This window comes from Tinamus guttatus, unplaced genomic scaffold, assembly GCF_059628265.1.
Source record: "Tinamus guttatus ecotype Peru unplaced genomic scaffold, ASM5962826v1 Tinamus_guttatus_pri_ptg000601l, whole genome shotgun sequence".
NCBI classification, from domain to species: Eukaryota; Metazoa; Chordata; class Aves; order Tinamiformes; family Tinamidae; genus Tinamus; species Tinamus guttatus.
In genome coordinates, this window is record NW_028289135.1 from 2,007,643 (window position 1) to 2,031,066 (window position 23,424).

The 23,424-nt window shown below is 43.4% G+C and overlaps 1 protein-coding gene across 3 annotated transcripts in view; it reads right to left on the reverse strand.

Annotated features, from left to right (window-relative positions):
* Positions 1-371: 371 nt before the first annotated feature.
* The window catches only part of CAPN9 (calpain 9), a 28,684-nt gene continuing 5,631 nt past the window's right edge, over positions 372-23,424 (reverse strand). Inside the window, exons 2-20 of one of the 3 annotated variants that reach the window (XM_010220879.2) lie at positions 22,615-22,684; positions 22,232-22,350; positions 21,563-21,696; positions 20,890-21,058; positions 19,306-19,389; positions 18,804-18,889; positions 16,058-16,135; positions 12,338-12,498; positions 11,456-11,613; positions 10,725-10,933; positions 9,918-9,954; positions 8,414-8,494; positions 7,815-7,872; positions 7,160-7,224; positions 4,942-5,010; positions 3,489-3,567; positions 2,627-2,743; positions 1,170-1,228; positions 372-398 (exon numbers count right to left, since the gene is read on the reverse strand). In XM_010220879.2, coding sequence (XP_010219181.2) covers positions 372-398; positions 1,170-1,228; positions 2,627-2,743; positions 3,489-3,567; positions 4,942-5,010; positions 7,160-7,224; positions 7,815-7,872; positions 8,414-8,494; positions 9,918-9,954; positions 10,725-10,933; positions 11,456-11,613; positions 12,338-12,498; positions 16,058-16,135; positions 18,804-18,889; positions 19,306-19,389; positions 20,890-21,058; positions 21,563-21,696; positions 22,232-22,350; positions 22,615-22,684 — 1,860 coding nt within the window. The remainder of the gene's footprint in view (positions 399-1,169; positions 1,229-2,626; positions 2,744-3,488; positions 3,568-4,941; positions 5,011-7,159; positions 7,225-7,814; positions 7,873-8,413; positions 8,495-9,917; positions 9,955-10,724; positions 10,934-11,455; positions 11,614-12,337; positions 12,499-16,057; positions 16,136-18,803; positions 18,890-19,305; positions 19,390-20,889; positions 21,059-21,562; positions 21,697-22,231; positions 22,351-22,614; positions 22,685-23,424) is intronic. The other 2 variants (XM_088534891.1, XM_088534892.1) reach the window with 2 other exon arrangements.

Sequence of the window (23,424 nt, forward strand, 5' to 3'; positions counted from 1 at the left end):
TAAATAACAAACCCATTTCAAAAAAATCCTGTGGTCACTCAGGGACATTAGTTTCAGTCTGGTTGAGACATATGCCCTGTCCCAACCAAATGACTCTCTCAGTTACAAACGAGCCTCAGGCTTTATCAAAAAAAAAAAAAAAAAAAAAAAAGGAACCAGCAAACCAGCAACCTCCACCCAACCAAACACCTCTTATTTGATCTGATTTTTGAACTCATGAACATAGCAGGGCTAGAGCCCAGAATGGATGGGCATCATTCATGTTCTTCCAAACAAAAGTCACGTTTGCATGACAAAGGGACCATTTCTATTTGGGTAGATGTCTCAGCAGAAGCGTTACAAGAAACTCCTGGTGTCTCAGTCAGACTTCTTCAGATATTCATTGCCAGGTTGATGAACTAGTGTCAGAAAAGAGATTGAAGTTAGAATAAATAATTTCAGCCACTTCCAACAAAATGAGAGAGAAGAGCTCAAAAGTGCTATCTTTCCTCAAGCTGACCCGCACAGAGGAGAACTCTGCATGTAAAGTTTTATGTCATGCCAGGATGAGAAGCAGAAAGTAGACCTCTCCTATCATGCAAACGGGATTTATTCAGTCTTCAGTGTTGCATTTTGGGAAGAGGAGACAGAGCTCTGCAAGCACCAGATGACAACAGTGGCAGTGATTGTATTTGCATCCCCACGGCCCATATGGCCTCTCACATTTGTTGTGCTTGGGAATTCATTGTGCTTTGCCCCAGGGAACTTTCAGATAGAGTGTAAAACGAGAGACAGCCCATGCGCCACAAGGCAACAAAGGAAGCACAAGAAAATAATGAGCCAGGGCTGAGCAGTGATTTGGGGAGAGCAAAAGACGTGCAGTCCCAGTCTGCAGCTTCCTTATTGTGAGCTGGAATCTGGGGAAGAAAGAGCAGGGAGTCCAGAAAGGCAGTGGGAAGATGTGAATATGCAATAGAGCAAGAGAGGAAGGAAATAGCATAGAAGAGATGTAATCAGTACGTGCACTGTAAAATCACAGCTCTGCAGAAATCAGTTCAAATTCTCCCTGCCCTTTTATGGACATGGATTTCACCTGAAGTGTCAGGCAAAAATATTCTAGTTCCTAAGAGAGGACAAAGCTCTAGACAAGCCCCTTAATTTTGCTGGTGATTATGAAGCTCTGCTCATACCTCACTTATATTCAGGTTAATGAACTCCTTGTTTTTCACATTCAGTGTCTGGAATACTCCTGGAATGAAAAATAAGATGTTGGAGCTATAAATACACCTCATTCATATTCATACACAAGCTTCCCATCCCACAGAGATGAGTGGCCATGCCAAAGAAAGGAAAGACCTAGAGCAAGGACTGATTGCTTGTGATTGATTGGTGGTGGTGGCTGCTCCTAAAAATTAACTCCTCACAAGAGGAAATATGTCATTGACTTAGGTCTTTCTGTGAGTCTCACTTCAGATCTTGACTATCAGTAGGTGTTCTGGCTGCGCCAAACACTCAGATTTGGATGATACCCTGAAAAGAAGACAAGAAATTTGCATTTCTTTATATATCTTATTTAACTTCTATCTCTCAGTAATTTTATAATTCTACTCCAATGTAAATTGAACAAAGAAGCAAAGAGAACAAAACTAATACATATTGCTCAGGAAAGTTGCTTTTGATCCTCACAGAGTGAGATGAGTTTGGTTTCAGTTTGGAGCAACACCTCAAGATCACTTCAACGTTCATCCAGCCATTTTACCTATCTCTACTACTTCTACTCTGGAAAGAGAGAGACCCTGTGCAACCCTGCATATGAATGACATGAGGCATAGGATGCCTGGAGGTAGAGCCATCTTCATCAGGACAAGTTATGTAAGAAGTGTAGGAGAGCCCTGCAAGTGCATGGCTTGTATCTCTTTGCATGACACACAAGCAGTCTTTGATCCTTGGACTTTGGTGATCCAAAATGAAGCTCTCATCACCTGTAGGAAAGGAAGAACTCCCTTGGCTGAGCGCCTTAGTGGGCCATTACGCTCATGGATGGGATCACAGGAGAGGGTGCCCCCATCCTGAGTCACACGTGCTCTGCTGCTGGAGGGCCTGGGCATGGAGCCTGGGAGGATGTGCTCAGCCAGCACCATGAGAGCAAAGGGGCAGCAGGAGCCTGGGATGGGATGAGGAAATAAGGGCAGAAACCTGAGTGAGTGATAGGCCAGGAAAGGTTGCTGTGGTTGGGAATGCTTGGGTGTTGGTGGTTAGGTCAGTGAGAGACACAACCCATCCACTTTTTTGCAAGTGAGATTTGGCCACAGGCTGGTTAAGAGCTGCTAGACAGATAGATTAGCCATGAGAAAGGCTACAACATGGGCTTCGCAAGCATTCTTCACATGAAGAAGCTTCATGTGTGGAGCTACAAAGTTAGTGAAGCAAGCTCTGTTCACAAGGGGAAATCTTCTATTTAGCAGTAGGGCATTTTTCATTTTACGAGAGAAAAGCTATCCTAAACACAAATCCTAAACACAGCTCCTTTTGTTAGCTGTTCAATGTGCACCCTTGATCTGAAGCATTATGCAATATGCTCCACAACAACTGAAAGAGGAGATTTTTTTTTGAATGGGAAGAAATTGCAGAGGAAGAAGATACTCACGACTTGCATTCTCTAAACGAATTAGGCAGTTCAGAAAATCATCAAATTCAATCTGGAACTGTTCATCAGAGTATCGGAGAACAATCAGTTGCAGCAGGTAGTTGTTGAGCTGGTATCCTTCCCAAACACACACACACAGAGGAAAAGTGAGCAACCTCATAGGCCAGGAGGAAATCTGCAAATCTCTACTAGCTTGTCTTGAAAAACAGTTGAGGGAAGGATACTCTATAGCATGCATCCATGCAGAAAGTGATCTAACTGTATAGCCCTTTAAGCTGACAATGAATACTAAACTCCAAACAAGAAATTCTGCACTGCTACAATTTCCAGTCCCTGCATTTTTTTTTTGTATGAGGGATCATTCTGGCTCCTTGAAATTTGTAAGGATTTCTGCAAAGCTAGGTGCTCAAATAAAAATAGCTTTTGATGAAGCAAAGCCACCAATTGCTCTTCACGACAAACAAGTGTGCTCATAGCGCCTCTGACCCTTGAGTGGAGGTGAGTTCCTAAGTAGTTTGTTTTGTGGGTTGACCTACATATACAGGCTCCCAAAAGTTCTTCTGAAAAATACTGCATTTCCTGAATGAGACAGCCCAGAGACCAGGTATCAGGACCATCCCTTCTCTTTGAAGGTGGCCTAGTCAAAGTGCACTCTCTCCTGATACTCTCCATTCGAGCCATGAGCTTGCCTGGGGCCATGCTCCAACTCCAGACCTAAAACTTTCTACTCTAGGTGCCTTTCTGGAGTTTACTCCTCCACCCTGTCCAAAGACACTCAGCCAGCCTAATTTCTTGCAGCTCTATCTGCCTACAGTGAATCTGCCCAGGAAGCTCCCCACATAAGATAAAGTGCTTGACTTACCTGCAGCTTTTAAGGCACTGCGAAGCTCATATGAGGACATGGAGCCAGATTTGTCAAAGTCAAACTGAAGAAAGATATTCTGTTATGAAAAGAGCACAGCAAAATTTCAGAGTTTGCATATGAAAGGGAATACAGATATGGCACACAAAGGAAAGGCGTTATATATGTAGCATAAGCATTTAAGAAAGCTGACAAGACTTTGGTCTAGATTCAGTCTGATTTTGCATCTGAGGAGAAAATCTGGATTCCAGCTCTCTCTGTCATTTCAATAGGTTGTTGTGAAACTTAAACAAATACTGCCAAACACAAGAAGTCAATAATAGTTGTTCTTCATAAAAAAATCCGTGATTTTTTAAAAGTAATTTTATCTGGGAAAGATGCATTCTTATTCATCTTCTAAATATTCCTTCTTGAGCCATTCTCCTCATGTTACGTTTTTTCCAAAATTTATAGCCCTGGAGGCTATAAACAAATTGCTTAACATGAAGTTGAGATTGCCATTACTCCCTTGCATCTATTTATAAAAAATCTAAAAATTCATGGTACAACCAAGAGAACTGGTAGAACTAGTTTGAATTTTGACATAAATATTAGGTAATTGTTAAGATGTAGTTAAAGTCCATCCTTTTAATAGGGCAAAAAACACAAACCTTCCCTGGAATACAAGTTGATTAGAGTTGTTGTCATCTTCAGCTGAAAAATTGTCATCAGATATACCTGCAAATCTTCCTGTAGGAAACGAGGATTTCTCAAGCCTCCTTGTTAAAAACAGTGCCTCTTTTGATGGGGGGGCGGTATGAATTTAGTGCCTAGACAAGTATTTGTGATTTCTGATGGGCTAGACAAGAAAGAGAGAACTGCATATTTCAAATGCTTGCCCGAAGCATGAATTCATAATAACGTTTAATCACCATGAGGAAACAATTATGATGTCCTTTCTTGAATATTTGGTCTCTGGCCTGATCCTGCAAGCTTGCTTATTTTTACTGCCATGTGCAGTGACAGGGAAATGTGTTTAAAATTAGAACCAACACTTTCCCAGACTTCAGTCCTGTTGATTCTTGAGAGATCAATAATGGCAATGCAGAGACTTATGAAATGATTGTTTTCTACTAGTCAGGAATCATCACTTTCTTCTTCTGTGAAACAACAGTAATGGAAAAGCTTTACGTTTCATTTTGATTGGCTTCCATACTAGTGCTCTTTGCATTCTTTATCCTAAACAAAAATCTCTGTTATGTCCAGCAAACCATTATGGCTTAGCAACACATTCTTAGCTAAGAATGTCTTTGACTATCCAAAAGAAGCCCCTACTTTTGGAACATTTGTTTTTAATTACAATTTGTGGTTTGCAAACACTTTTGTCTCTGTTTTTGTCTGCACATACATATTAAACCATGCAAAAAATAGCTAATAAAATGGAGAAGCGAATACAGTGAACAATGTCACCTACAATCCATTTCTTCATTCTTTCCCAGAAAACTTTGAACTCATCAAATTCCAATTTCCCATTGCCACTGGACTAGTAATCTGCATTAAGGAAAAGAACATGAAGGACCAAATTCTGAACACATTTATCGGGGCTGTTTCTTTAAAGAGATAACATGATCTTGCCTCGAAAGCTGGTGGTGCCACTGAAACCGATACTGGGATTTTTCCTGCGGTGCAGCTTGAGCGGTTACAGCACGCCTGCTGCTGCGACACTTGTGAGACGTGATGGGATACAGTAATGCAGCTGAGCAACGCAGGCGCCATGGGGCTCAGAAAGACAGATTGTTCTAAGGCAAGAACAGCTTTGAATGTAAACGGGCTATAAATGATTCAGAGACTTAAATTACCTGATTAAAAAAAAATCAGCTGTACTCAAAGGAGTTAGTCAGCCATTGCACTATTCAGTATTGTTAGCTGGAGATCAGGCTCTACCACAGGGGCTCCATCAATAATTAATGGAACATAGACAGTAAGGTTGGTAAAATCTGGTCCTTATGATCTGAAAAAATGCCTATAGAGCAGTTCTGAAAAGTGGAGTCTACATCTGCCTGGACTTCCCTGTGCCTCCAACGTGAAGACTTTAATATTTATTTTACTGAGTTACCAACGTTGTTCAAGCAGAGCTCACTCGCTGTGTCACTAAAGGGTCCAGTGTGACCATTTTTCACTTTCCATCTTATTTTACAGGACAAAGCCCTTGCTCAGATGGGTACTAGCTCAGCCAAAATTTTCCAAGTGGGACCTAGATAATGTCTGCCATTATTTAAGTACCTACACTGATGACACTGCTGAGGCCACTACTGAGGGCCTTTCCAGATCCCCAGGACATTATCAGTCCTGCAGACAGCCTGTCCTTTAAACTGGAGAGATCTGAAAAGTTTGGCCAGACAGCAGAGTCAAAGCATCTCTGCAAATTTTATTCTTTATTTGTAAATTTTTGTCCTGTGTCATGGCCCTCCCTTCCGCACAGCTTGAGCTCAGTCAGGGAATTATGCAATATATAACTGGGGAGATTCTGCTAGTTTTGCCACAGGGTTGCATTCATGTCATTTTGCTGTGTTCAGCACGGTTTGGTTGCATTGGCATTCCCCGTGGTTCCAAAGCAGATGGAGAAATGTCTCCCTTATTTATCCCAAACTACATAGAGATTTGCTTGAAAGCGTTGTAAACCATGGAAACCATTTGGTTTTATCCTAAAGAGTGAACCTAGGACAACTGCCATGGTTCTGAGTCACGGGCAGACCCTGGCTCTGTGTCAATGCCATGTACGGGTGAAATACGAGCATGGTCCAGTTTCCTCCTTAAGCATAATTTCTAGGTGAGGAAATTTAGGGCTAGTCCCCTGTTTGTTATTATGTATATGTGGTAACTGACTTGCTCTATCTAAGGAGAAGCCACACAAAGGGAATTCAATAGAAATTAGAGCATGGCAAAGGAAAAATCTGGTGGGGAAATACCAGGGCTGTGATTTATTTCACCTGATGTCTGAGCAGTCATTTAACATCCCTCATACTCAGACACTTCTGGAACAAGCACAATTACAGCATCCTTTTCCCTATCTACAAAGGAAGTCTAGAAAGCTAGCTTAGATGTAGACGCCTACACCACAAATCTCTATATTTGGACAGACGTATCTCACTCTCATGTCTACTTCCTGGATCTCCAGGAGCCTGATGAAAGACTAGATAGTCTGGCTTTTAGTTTGGGTGCCAAAATATCCACATTTTTAATATCAATAATTTTCAGCATTCTTCTGCTCCTTCATTTTCTGACCCATATACATATTTTTTTCCACTGAGGTACAGCTCTCTGTCTGGGGAATTTAACCCTCCAGACAACAGATTTTTCTCTATTATCTCCTACAGACTCTTCTCAAGTAAGCCATAGTTTAAAATATCTGCATTAAATGTAAATAAAACAACTTTCTGTTGTCTCAGCAGCTCAGCATTAAGATATCCATCTCTGAATTCTGTGGAAAAAAAGATTTTTTTGTGTTTAAGACTTCTAATCCTAAATTTCCAAACTAAAAATTTGGATAAAACTTTGGCATATTTTTTGTCCTGTGAACAGTGCACCTCCATGACATAAACACATCCATCTCCATTACTTATGACAGATAATGCTATGGCCAGTTGTATTCAGAACCACTTACCCTCATAAACACTTATTTGAAAGGATACATCCATAAGAGAAATGATGTTGCGGCATGACACAAGGCTTAAATTCTTGAATTTGATATACTTTACTGAAAAAAGGACAGTATTAAGAAAGAAGTCATTGGGCAAACATGCTCTCTCTAAACTCATAATACAAAATATTTTTTCTTAAGCAGACATAATGTTAGCAGATATAGCTGGCTCTGAGACCTCACTGTTGGAGAACCTGTACCCTGGAAGAGGAAGACAGCTCATGCTACAGAGAAATTCCAGACAGGGGAGATATTTACAGAAGACATGAAAAGAAACATTGTTCTTGTTTTGTAAATCAGAAAGGAGGTTCAGAGAGACCTTCTAGTCACATAAAGAGCTCATAGCAGAGTCAGAAATCTTGTCCAGTTGTTGCAAGTCCCAGCCCAGGGTTTGTCTCTCCAGACCACAGCAACAGGGCAGTGGAGACCTGGCCTCACTGAGCTGACATGGATCGTGTTGGGGGCAATGCAAACTAATGGGTAGATCAAGGCCCAGCTCTGCTGCTGGCTGCAGGACACTGCAGGACACTAAACAAGCCTGGCAACAGAACCTTTATTTTCCCATTGGCAAGTGAATTTAATTCTAGCTTTTAAAAAGTTTCTTAGCTGCATATCACTGAACAAGCGCAGATGTTATCAGAGCTTACTTTTTTTTAATATGGTGTTCAGAATATATTCGAGTTCTTCTGCTGTTATCTCCAAGTCCTAAAGTAAAAAAAAAAAAAAAAAAAAAAGAAAAGAAAAGTGGCATTGGTTACTTGAGTGTTTCCGGAATCAGACATACCCAAAGACCTCGGAAACCACAAACATCATGCATCTGTGGTTCATCAACACTCAGAGAATGACACAAAACTCAGGAAAGACTTTATTTTGGCAAAAAGTTGGCAAAGGTGGCAAAACACCCCTGCTGCACTGCGTAAGGGTGTCTGAAAGAGCTCTCAGGCAAGAACCACTGATTCTAAGGAAAAAAAACTGCGAGTGCACAAGGAGCCAGAGAGGCTCCCTCAGAGCTTGACTTATAGCCTGGGACTTCCTTTCTGCCAACCAAGGACTGTACCTTCTCAATCTAGACATATCTCATGGTGACATCTGGTGCCTAAACAACACACTGCAACTAAGTGTGCTGCCCAGAGAAACATGGGATTTTCACTTTGCTTGGCCTTGGTAGGACATACAAGTCTGTCCCCGCTTTTCACATATTTCTGTGACCCACAAGTTTTGAGGATTTTCTGGGGTTTGCACTCACTTCTCCTGAAATCTGTTCAAATAATGCCCGGAACTGCTTCTCTTCTTCTGTTTCTTGTGAGCTTGGTGTTGGGTTTGGAGGCTGCAAGATCAATCACAGGAAGACATTACCAGAATCACAAAACATAACATTTCTCCTACACACAGGCCCTCCTTGGGTGGAGGGAGCACAGTACCTCTTGAAATAAGAGTACGTGCTCCTGAACTTTGCTGCACTTCAAGTGTAGATCTGGAGTCTCCCAAACATCTAGGCTGCCTTAGAGGAATCGCATCCTCCCTCCTCTACCGGAGTGTGCTATTGAGTTAGCGGTCTCAAAACTGAGCATGCACCCCCTGAAAAATGTCTCCTCTCATGCTCCCTGTTGCTTCCCAGGCCGTTCCAGCCACTGGGGCACTACCCCAGCTCTTCTGAGCTCTTTCCAGCTGCAATTCTGGGGATCACTTGCCCATCTTGGTGGCCAGCAGCCAGTGGTGGTGGCATGTCTGCACATTAGCCAAGAGCCATCCTATGGCTGGAAGCTCCTTCAGTCAGCTGAGGCCAGGGGACAGAGCACATGAGCTATTGGCAGCTGCCAGATGAGATCCTCAGCCCTGCCACAGAGGTGTAAAGCCAAAGCATCAGCCTACATTGATGAGGAGAGAAATGCAATAGCATTGGGCTATTATTTTAGCTGGAGTGGCTGTACAGACACCACTTACATTTATTTTTTGGCACACGCATGTACACCAGTTCCTACTCCTCATATTTTGATGCAGCCCCTTAGCAATACTGAGGTAGATTAATTGATGTACTTTGCTACTGAACACGGTCCTAAAGCCCTAGAAGCAGAAAAGTATATTTGCTAGCTGGCCCTTGGGGGAAAGTTTTAATAAAGAGGAACACGTGAGATCTTGGCTTAGCTTATTTCCATGGGAAATCACACCACAACCAACAGATTATTTGCAGAGGCACAGTTAACGGAAGCTGACTCAGAGTCAGCTGTAATTAGTGCTCAGCAGGCAGATCAGACTGTTCAGAAGTAAAAATAATTGAATCATTTTGCTAGGTACATGTGGGCACCAATCTCCTCTCGAGCACTGTGCGGATTTGGTAAGTTTGTCTGCTAAGTAAGGGTAGGTCCGTGGAAATTCTCTGCTTCTTTTTTCCTTTTTTTTTTTTTCACAGTAAAAAAACTGTCACTTTTAAAAGACACTAATGGCCATGTCTCACCAGTGCTAGCACAGACATACCTTCAGCTGACCTGTGGTTGATACCAGCTTTTCCTGCTGTCTGATTGTAACAACACTGAGGCAGACGCAGAAGCATCTTGTCATTAAGATTTTGATTCTTTTACCATAGTTCTTTTACCATATTCTGCAGAACTGAATGTTTCAGTCAGATACACAAAGCTGGCAATTGTGTAATGCTCCTCTGAAATGAATGCGTTTTAGCCAAACACAGTAAAAGCAGTGTGTGCTGGCGCCTGCTGAGCTATCCTCTTGCTATTTTAACTCTGCAGACTTACCTCAGGGAGATCAATGGCAACATTTTCATCCAGATCCCTGGAGAAAAGAAAAACCTTATTCAGTATTTAAAGATGTTTGGTACCTACTCAGGGTGGAAAAAAAAACAATTTTACACGTTACATCTTCCAGAGGTAAAAGATAATACCACATGTTTTTTACTGAACAAGTTAAGCTTAGGTAAAATTCACCCTTACGCAGATAGTCAGATTTCTGTATTATTTAAATCCTGATATAAGCGCTTAAAACAGACTTCAAGCAGGACTCAGGGAACAAGGTCTGTGCATATCGTATGGTAAAGATTATATTTCATTCTTTATTCATTAGGTACACAGCTATTTCCCAATGCCTGTTTTTTTATATTAACTCATCATTTAGACAAACTTTGAGAGGAAACAAAAGGGAACAGTGCTGCATTTGCAGCTCACTGAACGATCTAAGGCAACAATTCTTCCTTGATAAACTCCCAGCAGATTCACCATTGCAAGCCATATTTTCCCTCCTCCTAACCTCCATTACACACACACACACACACACAAAGAAGAAGAAAAAGATTGCATTCAGCAAAAATGGGCATATTGCATCTGGAGACAGATTTTTTTTCTATGCTCTTTGAAAGGAGTGGTGTAGGCAAGACTTGACCCAGCTCAGCCTAAGTTAGGAGGGAAAACTGCAACCCAAAAGCTTTTTTCACACCTTTCTCCCTAGGAGTGAACAAGTAAATAAAAGTCCCGGGGATACAAAATACACACCACGAGCTTCCCGTGCCAGGGTTCTGAGTGAGTGCTGGGGGCCTGGGCCTGACTTACTTGGTGATGGCCTTCTTCTCCGAGAAAATCCTCAGGCAGAAGTCGGCTTCTTGGTGCGGCTCGAAGGTGGTAGGAATAAGAACATAGTCGCCAGGTGGCAGCTTGAAGCGTTCAGATACTTCCCTCAAGTTAATGTAGGTTTTGCTCCTGGCCTTGGAGGGGTGGTACCTGAAGAAGTCCTTGTTCAGGTGTCCGTCTCCGCGGGGGCTCTGGGGGGAATCACAGGGAACATTGCCATGGACCACAGGGCTGGCAGGGGCCCGCAACCGCTTTCCTTGTCCCTTCACTGTCACCAAGCTGAGCTCAGTGTGGCACAACCCCGTCCCTAGGACCCTTGCTTCTTGAGGACATTCAGCAAGCAGATCCTCTCCCCTTACCGGGCTGTTCCGGAGAGAGAAAGGGCTCACTGCACATGAGGACAGCCACCCATCTGTGCGGGGCCCGAGAGGCTCAGAAGAGGCAATTCCCCTTCAAGGAGCCAGACAGGGGTGGACAGAGCAAGGGGCTGGGGGAGTTTGTCCTCAGAAACTACGGCCCCATAGGAACAAACAGTCCTCTGACAAGAGTCCATCTAAACCAAGCCACACTTCTCCCTGATGCTGGATACAGCGGAGAGGATTATTTTAAGAGCGAGGACCCTAAAAATACATTATGACAAGATGGGGTAGGAATCTAGAGGGAGATGGTAATACTGACAGTGCAGCTACTGCGCTGTGAAAGCAAGGCAATACCTCATAAATAGAGTACCCAATGGTTAGCATGTCAGCGCCGAGCTTCTTGAGTTTACGGCGATCCTTTTGCATCAGAGCTGCTATGAATGTGCAGTCATCCTGCCCCTCGTCTTTCTCTGTCAAATGCAGTTTGATCTGGGGATTTGTCCAGAAAGTATCTGCCAATGTAAAGAACACGAGACAGTTTCTTGCCTTGGAATAATAACAATAATACCATTGCTACTGCTATTACTAGAAAAAAAGGAAGACCAAAAGAACAATAGAACTGAAGCTGAGGTTTTGTTCAATTTATGCTTTCCATTAGTTGCCATGCTTTTATTCAATTTATTTTTTCCATTAGCTGTCACGCTTTTTTCCACTCAGCACTCCAGAAAATAAGCCAAATCCCAAAGTCCTTCATGGAGCCAGGTATAGAGAAGATTTTTGTCTTGATATTTTATTAAATTACCATGGTTTAAATAAGGTTGTCAGATGGGATTTTTTAAAAAATATATAGCTATAATGAGCCCATATTGCCTGTTGCCATGTTCAGATCCACGATGCTACTTTAGAGCCACATAAGCATGCTGGCTGAGCTTGATTTTTGTCTCATTTTACACTGACTGCTGGAGTTTAAGTAAGTGACTTATTTGGAGTTTTTCCCGCTCACACAAGTATAAGTGAGAGACAAACTGGATTCAATGAATTTGAGGGTAAAGAACGAAGTTCTTTTCCTAATGTCTCAACTATGAAGATTTAACCCTTTGGCTGCTTCCTACTGGGTAAGATTCAGCAGTCCTGTACTTTACCTGTGCTTCTGGCTACGGGGTAATGGGAGAGGAGGCTTCAGGTAGATAAGGACTTCTGTGCCTGCTTTTAATTTTCAAATCATTGTCTATTTACCTAGAAAATTTCTGCATCCTCCAGCAGTGGATCCCCGAACCCAGCTCCCCTGGTGGACGGTCACCTCCCATTTGTGGGGAGTGCTGTCTTCCAGGGCATCCGGAGTGAGGTTGCAGATCTCAACTTTATCGAAATGCACTTTGAAATCTTCAAATTTCATCCTGAGTGAAAGACAAAGGAAGGGACTGGCACTCCTTCACGTCAGCAAAGGATCCCCAGCAGAAGTTATTTACTCCCCAGGATCCCAGGGCCAAATCACCAGTACATGCAGATCTGAACAGTTGGAGTAAAACCTGCTGTGGAAAGAGATGTTTCACCAATATCAAACTTGAGGCTTACAAATCCCAGCCTTAATGACTGCATCCATACTGCCTGAGAGCAGACCAGAAGATGGCAGACATTTCTTCAGGGCCCACATAGGCCTATAAATCAAATGTGTGCCCAGTGCTGACTCCATGATGGCACTTCAAGGGACACATGGTAAGGATTAGCTGGGTCCTGATACAGCTGGTGTGTGTACACTGTAGGTAAAGCCAAATTTGAGCCTTTGCAGAAATGCTTGCCCTACACTCACTCATGGGTACTTGGGACCTTGTCTTACCGAAAACATGCCCCAAACAGATACTCCCAGAGGTGAGTAGTGACTTCAACTCACTCTTGAAAGACAAGATAGACACTTCTAGAAATAATGTAGAGGGACTGATCTCCTCTCTAACATGAGCTTCTGTAACTGCCCTGATGCCCCAGTGGACGACGTATTCAAATCCTGCAGCAGGGGACATGTGCATGTGGGGCAGAGGCACAGGAGCCAGTTCCCCTCAGCATAGCTCACCGGGCACAGTGAGTTCCATTTTCTGCTGTATATGGAATAGACATCAGCTATGGCTTTAGTATACATGTGGTAAGGGTCATTTTACAATTTGTTTTTATCGTAGAAAGAAATAGCAGAATTTGCTCTCCTTGCATCAGTTCTCTTTCTTTTTAGCTGTTTCCACACAGCAAGCTCTGCATGCCACAGGCACAGCTAATTCTCACTTCGATGCTCAGTGCACTAGAGCAGTGGTAGCGTGACAAAATTGTCTTTCACTGGCTCAATTTCCTGGCCACACAAGGCAATTTTGGACTCTTTGGCAACATGCTGTCAAGCTGATGAAGTAGTTGCCTTCATGGATCCAGTTTGGCTCCTGCTTACTGCTGATGGAGATGTAAAACACCTGTTCTGACTCCCCTAGGTTTCTTTTGGATTTGCACTGATACTAGCAAGAGGAGGCTCTGAGACGACGCTTTTAGAGGGAAAGGACTAGCATGAGTGAGAAACTTGTTTCTTTGTTAACAGCAGGATGCCTCCTTCCCATCTAGAGGAAGCATGGTCCTGTCTGTCCTTGACAAGATTGACCTTAATTACTGCTAATACAGAACCCAGATATCTTGAGTGTAAATAATGAGGTCAGAGGCAGGACTTCAGCATGTTACCATGAAGATTTTTTTCAGTCCTTAAAAGATCAAAGAAAAAACAGATCATGTTTCACACCTAAACTGCCTTGTGCTCTTCCATAGCTGTGCTGCTTTTCCTCATCAGCTGAAGCCATTCTGATGATATGACACTTGTTTTGCTTTAAATGTCCCATTTTGATCAAATTTTCCCCTCTAAAATACCCTTCCTCCTAGTCTTCTTGTGCTTCCTAGGATGAAGCCAAACAGAAGAGCTGAGAACAAGCAGCAGTATTTATTCTTTCCTTTCTTCCTTGTTATCTAAATAAATGAGCCTGTATAGGAGAAATGATCATTGTTTAGCATACATACTGCAGAAAAGCTGGAGCTGTAAACCTAAAAAGCACTTGCAGGGCTGTTAACTCACATGAGATGATGCATGGCAGGTTTCCTGGGCTGCCTTTCAGCTTCCAGATAACATTAAAACATGATTTGCAAAGACGGTAAAGCTTATTTGTAGGTCTACTTCAGTAGGAACTAGTTATGGTGGCCATAACTAGTTGGCCATAACTAGCATGGAGAAAAGCCCTCTTGTACCTGACGGTCCTGCGAAGTCAAAAGCTGATGTCTGCCATGAAGAACAAATTCCGAACTCTTGAAGAGGTAATTACTTATCTGCTTATCACTTATCACTATTTTAGCACCAGGTTCAAAGCACCTCACCAAGATGACCTCAGTTTTCCAGAAGGCAAGCTGAACCACCACCAAGAGAGATGTGATCAGCTGAAGGTCACCTCTGCAGCAGTAGGAATAGAGATCTTTCTCCATCCCCTCAGCTAAACTGTATCAACAAGCACCATTATAGGGGCAAATTAGAAGAAAGAGAGAGGTGGCTGGGTTGCTCTTTCCTCAGCTGACCATTTTATTATCTTCAGGGATACATAGCATTCATTGTTCACACCAAACCTGATGGTGAGAGCATCAGAAGGTGCCTTAGAAGGGGTAAAGGGGCAAACACTCCTTAGAGAAATACACACAAGTCAAAAGACATTAAGAAAATAACTCTGATGGGTTGCGTGGAGGGTTTCACTGGTATCAAACTTGCCAGACTGGTTTTGGAAGCATTTCATATCTTCTGCATATCATTCCTGTCCACTTAACTCCTTCAGGGAAAATTTCAGTCTGAATGGCTTTTGTTTCTGCTCAGAATATTTGTGAACTGACAGATGCTGTATGAAGGCCAACATTTCCCTGAGTATACTCAACCTCATTCATTTTTATTGATGTTCAAGGGCTCACCTAGCTAGCGGCCTATTCTATTGGTCAGACAACTCTTTGGATAAATTTCTTTGTTCATGTGATGCCTACCTGAGTACCTATATGTCCACTGTGTGGTCATGCTTTAAGGATATCAATAGAAAATAATCCAAAATGTGCTATACTTAGTGACCTGCCCAAATTCCTTTTGGAACTGCGGAAGTCTAGGATAACTTTTTATTGTGACCCAATGTGCTGCATCATCTCTCTCAGATCTCCTTTTAGGAAAGTATATTAGGTCTAAAGGTAAATTTTGCTTTATCTCCCGCAATGCTCTGGAACAGTCTTATTGAATACTTCTCCAAATTTACCTCTGTGCAAAAAAAGTGAACATCTGGCCCCAGAAAATGTGCCTGTATTGCACAACATGTTTGATGTAAAGGGGTATTATGTGCAAGTCACACATCTGTTGTCTGAGATCATAAATTTGGCAAAAAGAACACTTTGCACTTCTAGGGCAAGTTTCACCATGTTGTTTTTTTTTTTTTTTTTCATTTCATTCAATCTTTTCTTAAATTCTTCCATCACTTCACACATATCCTAGTTTTCTCTTACTTTCTGTAAGAAGAGTTGCTGCTAAGCACTCCCTTCCTTACCAGCATGTGACAAAGATCAACCCTCTCAGCCCACTTTAGAGCAGAGATGAAGGCATTTCACAGGCAATGTAATACAGTACAATCCTCCTTCCTGGGCTCTGGAGCCTGCCTTTGCTCATGATAAGGATTTAAAGGGTGCTACATTCATGGGGCAAATTTGCTCATGCCATTACCTAAACTGACTTTTTAAACACTTCCGTTATTAAATAAGCATGTACACGGATGAGATGAACAGAAAAGGAATATGATTTCTATCTGCCATCTCGTTGGGTGAAACTGAGCATTTCTTCACTCACAGATTTCATCCCAATCTCCCGTTTGGCCACTTACAACGACCTCTGACAAAAGTCACCCACTTCACAATTCAGTGGCTTACCAGAACTCTCCGTCGTCCAGTGCTGTCTGCGATAAGCGTTTCTGCTCAGACGGGCTGACTGAGCGCCACTCCAGAGAACTGCAGGAGGAGAAAACTGAGCTTTACTAGGGTATATGGCATTAATTTTCCTTGGCTCAGAACTGCAGCCTGGCCACACCAGCAGCCTGTCCATCTTTCAGATGTGTTTTTCTGGAGCAGCAGATACAGATATGGATGACTTTAAGGGTCTCTCCGGACCCTACTGTCACTTCACAAGGTGAGGGAAATGCTATGGATGCAGATGGAAGCAGAATTGGGCCTCCAGTCTGGATTCTGTTCCAGGACTAGCCATCTGTGGTGTTCCCTGCGCTCAGAGCTGAGACTGCTGTCACATGTAATAGCTGACATACTGCTATCGGTAAACCTCAAGGCTTTGGTAAGTCTCACTCTGCCTTAAATCTGTTTTCCATTTGTAACACCATCTCGGCTTTGAGGTTTGTCATTAATTTAGGGCTAGGAGTCTCTTCAAAATGTAATCCATGGGAACCAAACAGGCTCCTTGCCCTATACAGAGAGAGCTGCTAAATAATGCGTGTTCCCAGTAAAGCCTTTCTCTTCTTTTCATACATTTCCCTTCTTTTCATACATTTCCCTCTTTTTCATACTTCCCTTCCTTTCATACAGCCCAGCTGCAGCAAATGAGCAAATGAACAGAAGCTCTGTAGTGGCTTCTTCGAAGCGTGGGAAATCCCACTACTGAATTTCTAGTCTGATATGAAAAAAATGAAATACTTGGCACCTTGTGTGAGATTTTTAATTCCAGCAACCATCACAAAATGTTTATATGGGTTTCTATATTTACCTGAAATCTGCTCTGACTTGACAGAGCTTTGTGCTAGCACCTTTTGCTCCAGAAAGCCTGTCACATACAGAGTCAGAGCACCACTTTGCAGATACAGCACTTTGGATAAACAGCCCAAATTGCCAGATGCCTGCCCTTATCCTAACCTCTCCATTTTTGGAGACCATCTCTAATTATATATGCCAATTATCCTCATTTTTCTTTTTTAACATTACAAAGTATCAGAGCTGATGCAGAAATATTTATTTCTGCATCATGATAAGGAGAGGGACATTCAAATGAGTGCTATGGATGACCAGATGTCTCAGCAGTTTTAAAGAGCTGGTAAGGTTACAGCTGCTGTCTTCTGCATCTGTGTAAATCAAGCAAAATTCAGAAGAAGCAAGAAACAACAGCAGGCCATGTATACATATGTATATATGAGAAAAGTGTAAGGGAAAACTGTAAATTTGAAAGGGAAATGTGTAGCTTTTAACCACATACAAGTTTTTTGTTTGTTTTTGTAGTGTTTGCATTTCACTTAGCTTTGATAGTAAAAACAGATTGGTTTTCAGAGCAATCCTATTTTATTTTTGCATCTTCCCATAACTTTGTAGGGTGCTATGTAGCAATATGGGCTCATGTAATGGTCACAGAATCATAGAATGCTTAAGGTTGGAAGGGACCTCTAGAGGTCATCTACTCCAACCCCCCTACACACGCAGGGTCACCTAGAGCACGTGGCACAGGACTGCGTCCAAGTGGGTTTTGAAGATCTCCAGAGAAGGAGAATCCACAACCTCTCTGGGCAGCCTGTTCCAGTGCTCTGTCACCCTCACTGTTAAGAAATTTTTCCTTAAGTTCCTGTGGAACTTTTGGTGTTACAGTTTGTGGCCATCGCCTCTAGTTCTGTCGGTGGCCACCACTGAAGAGAGGCCAGCCTCATCCTCCTCACTGCCTCCCTTGAGGTACTTATAGGCACTGCTTAGATCCCCTCTCAGCCTTCTCTTCTCCAGGCTGAACAGGCCCAGCTCCCTCAGCCTCTCCTCATAGGGCAGATGTTCCAGGCCCCTGATCATCCTTGTGGCCCTGCGCTGGACTCTCTCCAGCAGCTCCACATCCCTCTTGTACTGTGGAGCCCAGAACTGGACACAATACTCCAGATGCAGCCTCACCAGGGCTGAGTAGAGGGGCAGGATCACCTCCCTCGACCTGCTGGAGACGCTCTTCTTAATGCACCCAGGATCCCGTTGGCCTTCTTGGCCACGAGGGCACACTGCTGCCTCATGGTCAACTTATCGTCCACCATGACGCCCAGGTCTTTCTCTGCAGAGCTGCTCTCCAGAAGGTCAGTCCCCAGCCTGTACTGGTGTCTGGGGTTATTCCTCCCCAGGTGCAGGACCTTGCACTTGGTCATCTACAGCCTACAAAGATTAAGTGCTATATCTAGAAACCCAGAGCAGAGTAAATGCAACTGGAGGCTCATAAACTACTCAGAAAGGCTAATACAGCACCAGTTTCCAGCTTCCCTGTAACAGGAAGATGTATGGAGGTTGTGTTATAGGCACTATGGTGAAAGACTTGCAAAAGATAACCCCTCCAAAACTCTCAAGATATATTTTTTCCCAGTGGGGAATGTCTTAGAAATATCTTAGAAATGTCTTTTCCCATTTATATATATTTTTTGCTAACTCTACATCGCAGGGGCTAAACTACCTTGACAGGCTCTTTATCTGAGCTATTTTGAAAATATTGGGGGTAACATGCTAGGATGTCAGTAACACCACTAAGCATGTGCAAGCTCTTCATTGAATTTTCTGGAAAATATCTGTGGCTGAAGAAAACCAGATGCAGGCCAGCAGATGGTTTTAGCCTTTGCAACATGAGCGCGCCGCCAGGAAAGCAAGTAGGGTAGAAAGCACGCACTTGTCACTCCAAGGGCCGTTCCACTCCACCTGGCCCCAGGGATTCCTTATTCTTATGAGCTGCACTTTCCGTCCCCGATAGCTCACCTGGGAGAAGAGGAAATGAGAAAATTATGAGTGTCATTAGCTAGGGAGCAAGCCTTCTCCAGTGTGCACAGACTGTGTAACAGCTGGGCAAAAGGAGATATTAGAGGAAGGATGGAAGGTACTTTGGAGCAAGAGGCCTCCTCGCAGGCCATGGGACCTGCTCAGCAGCAGCTGTGCTGGTGCCTTCTGCACAAGGGGAAGCAGAAAACATGTTCCGTCCCACTTGCTCCAGCTTCCAGCTCTGGCCAGCTGGAGAAGCCGCCACGCCTGCAGTCCTCTGGGGAGCTGCAACCTGTGCTGAGATACGGTACCCCGGGATGTCACCTCCCATCTCCTGAGGCCAGGGGAATGTCCCCTGAGCTTTGCCCATGTCTCTCCTTGCTGAGTGCTGGCGACATGGGACATTGCGGACATACCTCATCAATGCCAGTCACGGAGTAAGCATGGCCCTTTATCAGCCCAAAGCGTGTTTTGGCTTCTGACTCAGCAGCACTGCTGATCTGAAATGTAAAAGAAAAATGTGACTATGTCTTCTGGGGAGGAGATTGGCCCCTTCTGGGTGTTAGGCAGCAGGCCAATAGCTAACCAGTACTGTGAATACAGAAATGGTCTTTCTCCTCGTTGCAGACATTGATGGTGCAATGGTGCCCTTTGACAAAAGGGATTTTCCTAGAGCTTTTTTTCAGCATCTTTTATTTATGGAGGAAAAAAAGGTTTAGTTTATTCAAAACCTATATGAATTTGACCTATAATGTGGAGCATCTAGTCTTCAAACCCTTCTCTGCCTCTGAGGTTTTGCATCAATATCATCCACGTTTCCAATAGGCGATTGCTCTATTCAAATACTCTTATTCAAATGCAACTTGTGTCAGGTAGGAGATGGGAAAGGGTGCTTTCAGACTGAGGCCAGGAGTTGATACGGTCTCATTTAGTGCACTTGAGGCAATTGAGGAAGCAGGGATTGAACTGAAGTGTCCCATCAGCCAGCTGAGTATTGTGATCCTGCTCCAGTTCAATGAATATTTAAATAGCCTTTGCAAAGCAGAAAGCTCCATCAGGAGAGAGAGGGAAGCTCAATTCAGAAAACACCGAACCCCAGAGCTGAAGACAGAGTCTGGACCAAAGAGGGAGCTTGTGGAAAAGCTTTGCTCGCAACAGGGCAGGCAGCAGGTTTGAGACAACAGGTCTTCCTCTACCAAGGGAAATGGTGGAATGATTCAGCTGCTGGGCAGAGCAAGTGAAAGCTCTTGCCTTTGCCTCTCCTGCAAGCACTAAAAGGGCTATGAACATTTTGTGCTCAATGGGATTTTTCCTTTGCTCTGAAGCAAACAAGAATGCCATACTGGGAACAGCAATGGGACTTTCTTCCTTGGTGTACTGCAGCTCGTGACATCTTTCACAGCAAGTCTAGGGCTTTCGGGTGGCTTCTTTTAGCTCAGGGTTAGACAAACTAAAGGAGCAGCATAAACCTACACAGCTGCTACCCACCGGGAACCTCTTCTGTGGGAAAATTGGAAATACCAGTATCTGGAGGGATGGAATGGATGAACCTCAAGGCCCAGTCTCTGTCTCCAAATGAGGACAGAGTTCCTAAAGAGTGTGTTGAGTCTCCCAAGTCCCTGTAGATGCAGCTACACAATTCAGGCCAGAAGAAGGTCAGTTTTGTTGTCTCTGGAAACAGTAAATGCTCACAAGGGTATGGCTGACTTTAAGGTTGACCCAGAGTAAGCAAGTAAGCCAGGAAATAATGTTTACTCTCCCCAGGCACTCACATTAACATTATTATTGCCTTAAATAACGTGGCCGTCACATGCTGAAATGTGATTCTTTTGTTTTCTTTTAAATGATTGTTTGAATGACTATATTAGTATTATAAATGTATTTTGCACCTATTATCTGAAGAGATTATTGCATGCCCATTTACTTGTCATTAATTTAATCAGCCTTCATTTTTTTTTCTTTTATACAGAAACTACAAACAGCCCCAATTTCTTACTTACGTCAATAGAGCAGCCCACCATTGAGCATCTTTTCAGAGCTTTCTCTAGGATTTCATAGAAATTGTCAGGAGCCCTTTTAACCTCATACATTTCTCCTACTCCCCCAGTGAAATCTTCCATGGCTTCTATTGTACTGCCACCTTTCAGAGCCTCGTAGCTGCCGTTCAGCCTGGAAAACATATTCGCACCATGAGATCTGCTTTTGAACTATTAGAAGATAACTGTGCTTGAGTGCTTTCTCACGTGGGTGTAAAATCACAGCAGTGATTTCAGCCGAAGTACTCTAGAATATACCCGGGATGAGGAGTATTGGGATCATTCTGCTTTCCATGTTAATTCCATTTTTAATTAATTCATCCATTTCTCCATATTCCTAAAGCTTGGGGTTTTCTTTCATTAATGCTAGTTGCCAGGTTGGCAAAGATGGGGTATCATTACTGTATCACTGGCTTGCTGCCTGTCAAATCCGTTAAAAATCTGGAGTTAGCCAGAACCAGCCAAGTTTCAGGCTTTGATCCAACTCCTATTGCAGTCAACTAGTTGTGCCTCCTGATGCGCTGAAGTTGGACCAGCTTGCAGGAGACAGACACAGCACCTTTAGATCAGAGTATCAGCAAATACAAATACACACACACAAAAAAAAAGCATGTGCAGCATGGCACACCAGACTTACTTAGCATAGGCTTTCTCTAGTAAGGCACTCCAAAATTCATTGCGCTCAGCTGAGTGCAGGAAAACCAAGCGGCTGTTGAAGGTGGGCAATCGATCATCGATCACGACATCCAGCCATTCATTGTGCTGCCAAAACTATTTAGAGGATAGAGCGTGAGTTGGCTGAGAGCATGCCATTTCCTGAGGCTAGCACACTGACGTCTGAGTGCTCTTAATCATCAGTTAATTACAATCATGCTGCTTAGAAGGCATATGTCAGTCATCAGATCCCCTTACGCTGTGTGAGGCTGTTCTGAAGGAAGCACAATCTGTAGAAGTCTTTTTCATTTAAGTAAAGACTTGTGTACAGCTGCATTGTGGTTCCTGATTTGGATCACGTCACTCATGTACTTGGTGGCAAGTGGTCATTTTATGTCATCTTTATGACAAACACACATTATAGACCCCAGTCTGACTCCTGATTTATCTTTAAGCCCTTACACTCTAAATGGAGTTGACAGTTCCAAAAAAATGTGAAATGATTTCTAAAGCCATTCTTCTCTTGACGATGCAGTCAGTAAAGTAGGCTTAGTGATCCCGCCTTTTTCAATGGCTGCTCCCGCCATGACCACGACATGTAGTGACCGAGTGCCCAGAAGGGTGTTTGTGCTGTCTTAGACGTTTGTCTTACCTGGAAGTGAAATATTCCAGCATAATCTGGCCCAAAATTTTGATCTGGTGGCACCACCCTTGCCAATGTTTTTTCGTTTAGTGTGAGAGAAGCAATGGCTGCTAACAGCCAGCAGTCACCTGTGAATTGAGAAGAAAGAAGAAACATTTTTTTTCCCCTTTAAGCGGGGGTCCTTCATCACCCTTGGCTTCCAGTGCCCCAGTATGATCCCCTGGCACAGGTGGGATGTGTCACCCATACGGAAGTGGTGGGTACGGTGAGCTCAAGGGTGCCTCTGCTTCACTACTACTACCAGCCCCAAAGAGACAACATCTGCTCCTTGCTCGTGAGAATATTCCTGCTCCAGGGTAGGTACCACTGCCTCTGCCTCAACATTCACTCACCAAGATCCCCTTGACAGATGTCAGTTCTTGTGGCTCCTCCGAGGATAAACTTGGGGTCTTTGACAATGTCCTGCAGAGACACACGGAGAGGATTTAAAGCCTGCCAGGAAGCACACCGCAGTCTGACCCAGACACGCAGCGCCGTGTGCGCCGTATGAAATGCGCTATCCTGCAGCAGTGCAGCCACGAGGTGGGGAGACCTTGCTAATTAATTATAGTGTAGAGCAATTAAAGAATCAGCTCATTTTTTTGCCCAATTAGCTGGCAGCTAATGAAAGGCTGACACCCTTTGTTCACCTCCAGGCAGTTGTTTCAATATCCTAGTGAATCCTGGTCCAGAATCTTGAGATTAGGATACCACCCTGGTTAAGAGGTTTTTGTTTTTTCCCACAGTCTGGAAAAGCTAAATCTAGCAATTTTCCTTTAAGTACAGTTTAAGGCTTTTATTTACCTATGTGTAATACACAGAACATATAGTGGCTGACAACAATGAGACTATTTCCTTCCCAAGCAAGCAAACAGAAAGGTGGACTCCAGCCTTGTTTGTTTTATAGGGTCAAGCTGGCTTTTAGCAGGAGTTGACTCCATCCACCCTTGTGTGCACAGAGATCAGAGGGACTGAGATATGTGATCATGGTGGCATTAAAGCTATTTTACAAGCATTCATTTGACTCTCTTAATTCAATTAAAGTACCACAGCTGGATAGGAAAATTACATTGGTAAACCACTAAGTGTGTCTTTCTTCTCCTCTTTCCTATGGGCTATAAATTTAATTGAACAGATTGAACTCAATAGGAAAAAAGAGAAGG